At 40.2% G+C, this 10,252-nt stretch overlaps 1 protein-coding gene and 1 long non-coding RNA gene across 2 annotated transcripts in view; one reads left to right on the top strand and one right to left on the bottom strand.

Moving 5' to 3' along the window:
• Positions 1–1,008: 1,008 nt before the first annotated feature.
• On the bottom strand, positions 1,009–8,713 carry LOC114036692. Its single transcript, XR_003568357.1, has 2 exons — positions 8,355–8,713; positions 1,009–2,899 (listed from the first exon to the last, which is right to left on the bottom strand). It is a non-coding gene; the product is annotated as an uncharacterized LOC114036692 (long non-coding RNA).
• A 1,174-nt stretch (positions 8,714–9,887) lies between these two features.
• Positions 9,888–10,252, top strand: part of PPP3CA (protein phosphatase 3 catalytic subunit alpha) — a 381,077-nt gene continuing 380,712 nt past the window's right edge. The window contains exon 1 of the mRNA XM_027853359.1: positions 9,888–10,064. Coding sequence (XP_027709160.1) covers positions 10,007–10,064 — 58 coding nt within the window. The 5' untranslated portion in view covers positions 9,888–10,006. The remainder of the gene's footprint in view (positions 10,065–10,252) is intronic.

The following is a 10,252-nucleotide window of genomic DNA, read 5'->3' as shown; positions in this document are numbered from 1 at the left end:
CCCCACGTGGCACGTAGCCAACATCAAACAATCCCTCACAGTCTCCTACCTTTGCTTTTCAAAAGTGGTATCCAGCTTTCTTTTATTTATTTTTTATTGGTAATCCTTGATAATCTTCTATTAAAGTTTCATTTTCCCTGTGGGTAAATATTCAACTTGGCAAGATAAATTATAATATCTGTTGCTAAGTATAGTATCTTTATATTAAGCCTTTATATTTTTATCTTTTGGAATATCATATTCCATAATTTTCTTTCCTTTTTTGTAGTTGCAGCAGAATCTTACCAATCTTGATGATGTACTATCTCTTTCATACTTGCTGCTTATAGTATTTTTCTGTGACTTAAAAGCTCCAAATTTTGCCTATAGCATGCTCGAGTACTTTCTTTTTGGAAAAAAAAAGTTTTTATTAATGTCTTTCATTTTTTATATTCTCGTGGTTTTCCTTAGCATCTCCCTTCCCCCTCCCAGAGAGTTATCCCATATAACAAAGATTATTTTTTTTAAAGAATCCCCCTCCAAATAATGAGAAGAGGAAAAAGTCAGCACAACTTATCATTATATTGAAAAAAGTAAAAAACGTGCATGTGCAATACTTGTGGACTTCCCACTTGCATGAAAGGGTGGGTTGAGGGTATTCTCTAATATCTTTTGAGTCATGCTTGATCTTCATAACTTTGTTACTTTCATTGTGTGTGTAATTATTCTTTCTATTCACATTGTTTTAAGGCATTGTGTACATTGTCTTCTTAGCTCTGCACCAGCTGATGAAGATCTTTTCATGTTTCATTGTAGTCATCATATTCATAATTTCTTACAGTACAATAATAATCTTCTACATTTAAGTACTCCAACTTGTTTAGCCATTCCCTAATCAATAGGTGTTTACTTTGTTTCCAATTCTTTGTTGTCACAATAAGTTCTACCATAAATATTTGGTAATTTTCATCTTATCAATGGTTTTCTTTGAGAATAAGCCCAGTAATAGACTCTGTGGGTCAAACAGTATGGATATTTTAGTCATTTTATTTGCATACTTTCACATTTCTTTCCAAAACATTTATACCAATTCACAACTCCACCAACAATGCATCAGTGTGCCTATCATATCACAACCCCTCCAACATTGATTATTGCTATTTTTTGTCATTTTTACCAATTTACTAAGGTGAGATGAAATCCTTGGATATTTTGATACCCAGAGACTGATGTTTCTTTAAGGTGATGATTTGAGGATTCTTTCTGTTTTTCATTTTGTCCTCTGGTGCTAATAGAACTAGACAATTTTACTATTTTTTGAAATGTGAATTTTGTGGGGTTTTTTTTTTTTGACATGGTCCTGATTTTCAGTGAGTTTGGTAACTGTAATAGTAGATTTTCTCCACCTTTTTTTTCTGGCCAATTTTTTTTTTAAATTTTTACGATGGATACATTCTATGTTTTTTAGATTTTTCATCTTTTGACTTTGTTCTAATATTTCTTAATGTTTAATTGCTCCATTCTATTTTTCCAGTACTCCACTACTTGAGTGAGGTTTTCCCCATTCTGTGTTGTTATTTATTGTCCTTTGAATATTTTTTCCTCAAAAGCTTCTTTTTTTTTTAAACCTTTGCTTCATTTCTTCTATCCACTTTTAGACAAAGTTATCTCTACCTCGTCCCACATTTTCTTTGTACTTATTATGGAGTTACTCTCTTCTTCTGAGTTTTCCTCCCGGGGTACTTTTAGCCCATAACATTTCTTAATTGTATTCAGAGTTCTCTTTTTATTCATGTCTCTAATCTCAGTTATTAGATTGGGACTTTGCACAGAGGCCATACTCTATTTACCCTCTCCCATACTCTTGAATGGAGTGGGAGGCCCTTGCCTTATTCTGTTCCCTCTGAAGTCTAGGTGACACTGCCACTGCTATTCTGGGTAAGATGGTTTTGTCTCAGTGCCTAGCTTCTTCCTCTGTCTTCTGATAGCTGAAATGGGTACTGGTTTTGGCCCCATCTCTGTCTTCTCCTTAGACAATCACCAATAGGGAGTTTGCTTTGTTCCCTGCTATTACTTTGACAGACGCCATGCAAATGTCTGAGATTTTAATGGTCTCAGGCTTCCTCCAGGACCTGTAGTAATTCCTATTTGGGTACAGCAATGGCTCTCAACTCTGTATTCACTGCCTGACCTCATGTACCATAAGGGCCAAAATTGAAGGTTGGCTCTACCCCCCAGCCCCAAGGCTCCCAAAAAGCCAGGGCTGAGATCCTCCTGATTTCAGGCCCTTCACTGGAGATGTAGTTGGTTTCCTGAAACCTTGGTCTTTCCCCACATAAAGGGTTGGCAGACTTCTGGTCATATTCTACTACAATTCTAGACAATGTAGAGGAGCTTACTATGACTTCCCTTGGTGTTTCTTGATCATTTCCTTCTGACTTCTTTTTTATTCTTTCCTATAGTGTTTATCAAGAAAGCTGGGCTGGTAGAACACTTCCCATCACCATCATACTCATAAACTCCAGTAGATCACAAGTTTACCATCACACAATATAAAGATGTAAAGATTATAGGATCCAATTGTACTTATAATTTGTTGACTACATAAAAAGGATTTACTAAGTTGAGTAAAATACTGCTTTTAAAGGTTCTCCTCCAACAGTGTCCCCATGTACATGTACAAGAATCCTTGAAACATAATATCAGAGATAGCTTTGTTCAATGACTTGATTATTAATATCAAACAAGGCATGAAAAAGGAGGACGTTTACTTTCCAGTGGTGTTCACCATTATCATGGATGAAATACAATTTTGAGTCCAAGTTGAAGAAGAATTTCCTTGTTAATATGGCAAGGCCCTCCATCATAGGGTGATGAGATTTTTCTGGTTTCATCAAGTCCTCTAACATTGTAGACACTCCTAAAAAAAATGAATAAACAATTCATATTGTCCTGGTGATGCTATGCAATTAAGGGGAGTAATGCATAGACATACTAGAAACATGCCCTTACCCCCATTCACTGTCATGTGTATGTGTGTGTGTGTGTGTGTACAAAGAGTTTTATATATACACACTCATATATATTCACATATGTACTATATATAGGTACATATGTATTATATGTACATATACACTATATACTATAGTACATATGTACTATATACACAATACACACGTACATATATTTATATATACGTTTCCACAAGTATGTATATATGTATATATAGATTAACATATGGTATCGTATACATATATGCACATACAAGTGTGACTACATGTGGGGGGAGTCTGCAGAGGTCCTAAGGCTGAATCACGAGAGCATCAAGAGAGTAATGACCGCAACATAGTAGCAAAAATGAATTCTGATAAGGATATGTCTTCAGCATCAAAAAGAAGCCTTTTAAAGGCACACTTTTCTTGCCCATTAGAATGTAAACACTTCATCATTTATCCCTTTCCAATTGCTCAAATTATGAAATAAACAACTTTAGGGGGGATCTTCTACAATCACTGACTCCATCTGGACTTAGGCTTCAATGAAACTAAATAGAGTACAACTAGGCGGTACAGTGGATAGAGCTTAGGAACTGGAATCAGGAAGATTAGAGTTCAAATTCAGCCTCAGACACTAGTTATATGATCCTGGGTAAATCATTTCACCTCTGTTTTAGTTTCTCCAGCTTTAAAATGAGGATAATAATAACATCTTATTCCCAGGGTGGCTGTAAGGCTAAAATAATATTTGTGAAGTGCTTTGTAAACTTTAAAGTACTACCTAAATGCTATTATTATTGTCATTATTATTATATTATTCAGATTGACTCAGGGTATACAATCTAGAATGTCACTTATGATACTCTAAGCAATTTCAAATAGGGAGTCACTTGGCCAGGTCCTGCAGTTTGATTAAGTAGATGTTAATAATTCTGCTGGCTAGGTCAAAGAGAGGTCATTATTGCAGCTGAAATAGAGAGCTCCTTTGTCTATCCTATCTTTCCATGTGAAATCTACAAATTCCTTATCTCCTGTAGACAAAAAATGCAAATGGACAATGAATTAATTTCAGAAATGAACACAAGGAACAAGGAACACAAGGAATTCTGGGAAATCCCAAAGTTCTGTTTAATAATCTCCAAACTTTCCTCTGGAAGAAAAGCCTAGAAGTATTCTTAAAAGCAGTATGCTTAACAATTGTGAATAATTGTTAGATATTGACCATCACAGTATTTTTTGGTATGATTTGGTTGTCAGTCATGGAACACTATAATCTCAGAAGAACTGAAATTAAGGACAAACCAAAATGATGCATGGTGGGCCTGAGCAGGAAGCATTATGCTATATGTTATAAACAGTGAATTTAAAAGTGAGTTTTGTAAAGGAAGAAGAACATAGTTAAAAAAAAAAAAGTACGAGTGGAAAAGATGGGCCAGTGAGAATGAGGGATAATGATAGACACACCACAGGCTCCATTAGTGTCTTTATGATGACAAGAAAAAAATGGGGGATGCTCCTAAAATGGAAGGTGGACCCTTGTGGAACACTTGTGGAAGCACTGGGATAAAGCAAGAGGGTAGACATGGATGAGGAATCAATGAGATCCCCAAACCATTTGAGAATATGGGGCATAATTCACACTGGCATAATTGAGTTGACTGTAATGTCCTAAAGGAAAGAAATCATACACTCAGTTACCCGAAGAATTTCAACTGTGTGACCTGACCTCAGTTTCCTTATCTCATAAAAGAGCAAGTCTAAAGGGTTTCTAAAGTCTCTCCCTGGCATAAAATAAAATGATTCTTTGATTCTAATAAACTGTGACACAAAAATCCTCTAGGACGTTCATGTTGGATCATTTTACATTAATGAAAATGATAGATCAGATTATAAAATCCAGGGGCAGCTAGGTGGGACAGTGGATAGAACACCAGCCCTAGAGTCAGGAGGACCAGAGTTGAAATCCTGCCTCAGACACATAACACTCACTAGCTGTGTGACTCTGGGTAAGTCACTTAACCCCAATTGCCTCAACAACAACAAAAACAAAAAAAAACAAAAACAAAAGATTACAAAGCCCTTAAAGGCAGGGATTGCCTTAATTATTTCTCCATCTGCTATAGTACCATGTTCCTTACATAGTAAGTAAATGCTTATTCTAGAATGAATGGATAGATGGATAAATAAATCTTTTTGTTGTTATATTTGTTTTTACCCTTGGTTTACATTGAAAGTCAATTTTCATGAGCTTAATAATTATTGTTTAAATATTAGGACTGCAAAGGTAACCTAATAAGAACAGCTAACAATTATGTAGCTCCTACTTTGTGCCAGATATTATGCTCTGCACTTTACAAATATTATCTCACTTGATTCTCACAACAACCCTGGAAGGTAAGTACTATTATCATCCCCATTTTATAGTTGAAGAAACTGAGGCAAACAAAGGTTTGGTTTGTTGCCCAGGGTCACACAGCTAGTAAGTGTCTGGGGTTGGATTTGAACTCAGGTCTTTTTGATTTCAGGTCCAGTGCTCTTTCCGTTATATCTTCTTAGCTGCCTCTAACTACACTTTTGTAGGGCATCAGAGAATAATTAGATACATTGAATGGAAAAATAAAGAAATCAGAAAAAAACAGCAGGAAAATTTGATTTAGGTTTAAATTTCTGGATTCTAGGCATAGTGGTTTTTATAATGTCCTGTTCCCTACTATGCCAGTGGGGATATCTACCTGCATCTGTGCGAATCTTTGTAGGGCACTGCACCAACATGGAAGCATTTAATAAATAGTCTTTGATTATGCTAAAAAATTTTTTTTGGTAAAGCAGTTATTATTCACAACCTTGTTTCGCACATAACCAAGGTAGGAAGTGACTTTGGAGGTGCTGTGGTCTAATGTGTGTACATAAAAGATAGGTCTTTATTTCAAACTTATGTCATAAAGCTGTCCTTGGACACTCTAAGCCTCATGACCTTAGGCCAAAGGTAGAAAACATGATGTGGCAGAAATAGAGAAAGATTTTGATCAGCATTCAGATCCCAGGCTCTACTATTTAGTACTTGTGTGACATCTTTGGCAATCTGTTTCTTCACCTGTAAAATTAAAGATTAGATTAGATCAGTGGTTCTCAAACTTTGTGGTCTTAGGACCCCTTTATGTTCTTGAGCAATTATTGATAGCTCTAAAGATTTCTAGTTCATGTAAGTTTTATCCACCCATATTTACTGTATTAGATATTAAAATTTAAAAAATGAATATATTTATTAATCAATTTAAAACTAATGATGATAAGCTCATGACATATTGACATAAATAACATTTTTATAAAAAATATTTTCCAACACAAAAAAAAATGAAAAGAGTGACCTTGTTTTACACATTTTTGTAAATTTCTTTAATGCCTCACTTAATCAAAAGCAGTTGGATCTTCACATCTGCTTCTTCATTCAATCTGTTTCGATACGTTGTTTTGGCTAAATACATGAAGAAAATCCAACCTCAAACAGATATGTAGTTAGAAAAGAGAGAACAGGCAAATGATATCTTTGTAGTATTATGAAAGTAATTTTTACCTCATGGACCCCTTGAAAGTGTCTCCGGAACCCACAGGGGGTCCATGAACCACATTTTGAGAACTCTTGGATTAGATATTTAAGGGACTTTCCTGCTCTCAAATTCTATAATCTATCTGGTTTAGAGTTAATATTTAAACATATGCTACAACAATCAAACAATTCCATTGTCAAGGGGGTAAGTTACCTTACGTAGAGTGTTCCTCTTCTAAAGAAGATTGAAATCTCACTGCCCTCAGAGCTCATCCCTACCCCCCATCCCCAAATCTCTAATTGTAGCGTGCAGGGTATTAGTACTTCTAAATGTGTATTGTAGTTCTTCCTAGGGCGGGAATATTTAGTGTGCCTTCAAATCCATTTAGGAAGTTGGTTCCATTTTGCCCTTCCTCCCTCCCTCCACGCCCCCCCCATCCCGCAAAGTAATAGCCGGTATGTAGTCATGTGCTTCCTAGAGGAAGGATGACTAGATCTCATAGAGAAGTCTGCAATGTTTATTCCCTTGTGGACCTGCCGTACTTGACTTGTTGTATTTCCTTTCCTAAAACTTCAAGCTGAATTGATCAAATTAAAACATTTATTAAGTGCCAACTATATACCAAGCACTCTGTTTGGCACTGGGGATATAAAGACAGAAATGAGAAAGTACCTGCTTCATGGGAGATAACATGTACATATATAGAAGTGGATACAGAATAGAAACAACGTAATTGGAGGAAAGAAGGTACTGGCAGCTGTGGGGAGATCAGGAAAGGTTTCATGAAGAAGGTGGTGCAGAGGATAAAGGAATAAAGAAAATTAGTGATTCTAAGAGATTAACTTTGTTCCAAACACCATCCCCTAAAATGCTTTTAAGTGTAGCTCATACCTAGACCACTAGCCCCTTAAACTTTCTTTTATTTGGTATGTCTGTGCCTCTAGTTTAATTAAAATGTATTTAATATTTGCCGTAGCTGATACCATCAGATTCAAATCTGGAATAAATGAAGGGAGTCCCTTATCTTATTGTATTCAAAGTCCCTACTACTATCTCAAGATAGGTGCAGTGTATCTATCAGTTATCTTCTTTCCTGTACCTTTTTAAGCCTTTCTAATCTTCTTCCATGGAAGGATCAATGAGAGGGATACGTCCTGCTTTAAAACCCCTCAGTCTGACAGACATCAGCAGCAATGAAGCAAGGAGGGGATGTAGAAGGAATGTATTTTCAGGATGGAAAATATACAGCCGTTTCCACACGATAACCAGGACGCTGATATGTGCTGAAGGGGTTGGGTGGATCAGGAAACACCACCGAATCCCATTCCCCACCCTTACCTCAATGTCCTCGGGATGAAGAAGATTTTCCTGAGTGACTAACAGTAAGGCTATGTTTGAACTCAACTTCTGTCTCTTCTCCTTCAACTTCGGTAAACCCAAAAACCCAGATCTGTGATAACAGGTTGAAGCATCATTGCAGCCTACTATTCTGCTAAGCTCCTAGAGCCATCTGCGGCCTTGGGGTGGTGCGGCATAGGTGTATACAATAACAATATAATAAGAACACCAATAACATTTTCATCACAAAACAACAACAGACACTAGCAAATCATGTAGAGCAAGGATTCTGTAGTTCCAAAATGACCAGTTTATTCACCCATCAGTGCTCACCCACGGAGCTGCAGAGACAGGGCGCAACCAGAGAGAGGTCACTGGCTTTCCTTCCTCCTTCTTTCCCTTCCTCATTTTTGCAGCCCTTTCTCTCATCCTTCCTGCCCCCCCCCCCAACCTCACCACCTCTCAGCTCACGAACACATACACACATACTTACTACACTTAGCTGCTCTTACTGCGGCTCAACCAAACTGGGAAAGCCGAGTAGCAAAAGTAGAGAAGAGGGTGTACGATTGCACCGGGGTGTGGAGGCCTTCTCTCTCCCCTCTGCCTTTCCGTTTCTATCCACCCCACCTTGGCCATTCTCCTTCTCCAAAGCAGGCCCATAGGGTGTCTGACACCTGAGCAGGGACCAGGAGGTGGAGGCGGCAGGCTGGAAAGAGAAGGAGAGAGATTGAGAGGGAGAAAAAGAAGTGAAAGGGGTGGGGACGAGGAGGAAGAACAAGCTAGAGAGGAGGTTGCTACCCGACAGTGAGTGACAGTGCTCCTGAGCCAATACACAGACAGATCTAAGCTAAGGGGAAGGAGAGCTTAATGGGCGGGCTGAGAAAAGGAGAAAGAGGAGGGGGGAAAGGAGAGGAGGAGGAGGGGGAGGAGGGGAGGAGAAAGAGGAGGGGGGAGGAAGAGGAGGAAGGGGAGGAGGAGGAGCAGGAGAAGGCAGCGGGCAGAGGTAGAAGAGGTGGTGGTGGTGGTGGTGGCGGCGGCGGCGGCGGCGGTGGCGGCGGTGGAGGAGGAGGAGGAGGAGGAGGAAGAGGAGGAGGAGGGAGGAGGAGGAGGAAGAAGAAGAGGAGAAGGAGGAGGAGGAGGAGGAGGGTAGGTTGCGCCTGGAACTGTGTATGTAGAACTTGTGGTTATGCCTCTGTGAGTGAAAGGAGAAATCCTAGGAACCAGAGGAGAGGGAGAGAAAGAGACACATCCAAAGGCGGTGGCAGAGGAAGCAGCAGCGGCAGCAGCAGCAGCAGCAGCAGCAGCTCAGGATTGCAGTCAAGAGACAGCAGCAGCAACTCAGAGTTGCAGTGAAGAAATAGCAGCAGCAGCAGCAGCAGCAGCAATCCCCGCCACCACTTCGCCTTGGGAAACCCGGGCTGTTCTGGCTTTGACATTTCCGACTGTGTTTTCTCCTCCCTCTTCTCCCTCCATGTGATTAAAAAAAAAAAATCTTGTGTGCGTGTGTGTGTGTGTGTGTGTGTCTGTGTGTGTGTGTGTGTCTGTGTGTATGTGGGTATTTCCTTACACTGGCACCCAGTCTTCTGCGCTGGGTGGGTGTTTGTGTGTATGTTTGTATGTGTGTAGCTTTCCTCCCCATCCCCTTTCTCCAAGAATAAAAGAACAGAAAGGCGTGATTTGAAAATAAATAAATAATATACTAAAAAAAAAGGCAACCAAAAAAAATAATCCTCAAACATCCCAGAGAGGGGGTGGAGGAGGAGGAGGAGGAGGAGGAGGAGGAGGAGGAGGAGGGGAGGAGCAGGAGGAGGAGGAGGAGGAGGAGGAGGAGGAACGCAGGCGAGAAGGCAGTAACTTTAAAGCCAGCCCAGAACCGAGAGCTACAGCCTAGTGGTTTGCAGCAGCGGCGGCAGCGGCGGCGGCAGCGGTAGCGTCTTGTCTTCTAGAGTGTGTGTGTGAGTGTGTGTGTGTGTGTGTGTGTGTGTGAGTGTGTGTAAGAGAGAGCGCGAGGGAGCGAGTGTGTGTGCGCGCGCTTGTGTGTGTGTGTGTGTGTGTGTGAGTGTGTGTGAGTGTGTGTGTGTGTGTGTGTGTGCGTGCGTGCAATCGGACTAGCAGCGCGTAGCTCTCCTCCAGCTGCTGGAAATGTCCGAACACAAGGCAATTGATCCGAAGTTATCGACGACGGACAGGGTGGTTAAAGGTAAGCTGGCCCGGCACGGACGCCCCAGTGTACCGCAGCAGGCAGCCCGGTGTGGGTTTCCTTCTCTCCACCTCCCCCCTCCCTCTTTTCCCTTTCCTTCTCCCCCCCCCCCCACCGCCGCCGTCCTTCTAGGATCTCCTGCAACCCTCCCACCTCCCCAGCCCCCTCCTCCTGATACCTTCCTCCCT

This window comes from Vombatus ursinus, unplaced genomic scaffold (assembly GCF_900497805.2).
Source record: "Vombatus ursinus unplaced genomic scaffold, bare-nosed wombat genome assembly UNPS02009975.1, whole genome shotgun sequence".
Lineage (NCBI taxonomy): Eukaryota > Metazoa > Chordata > Mammalia > Diprotodontia > Vombatidae > Vombatus > Vombatus ursinus.
Note: the sequence above shows the minus strand (reverse complement) of the source record. Positions and strands in the feature narration are given on the sequence as shown.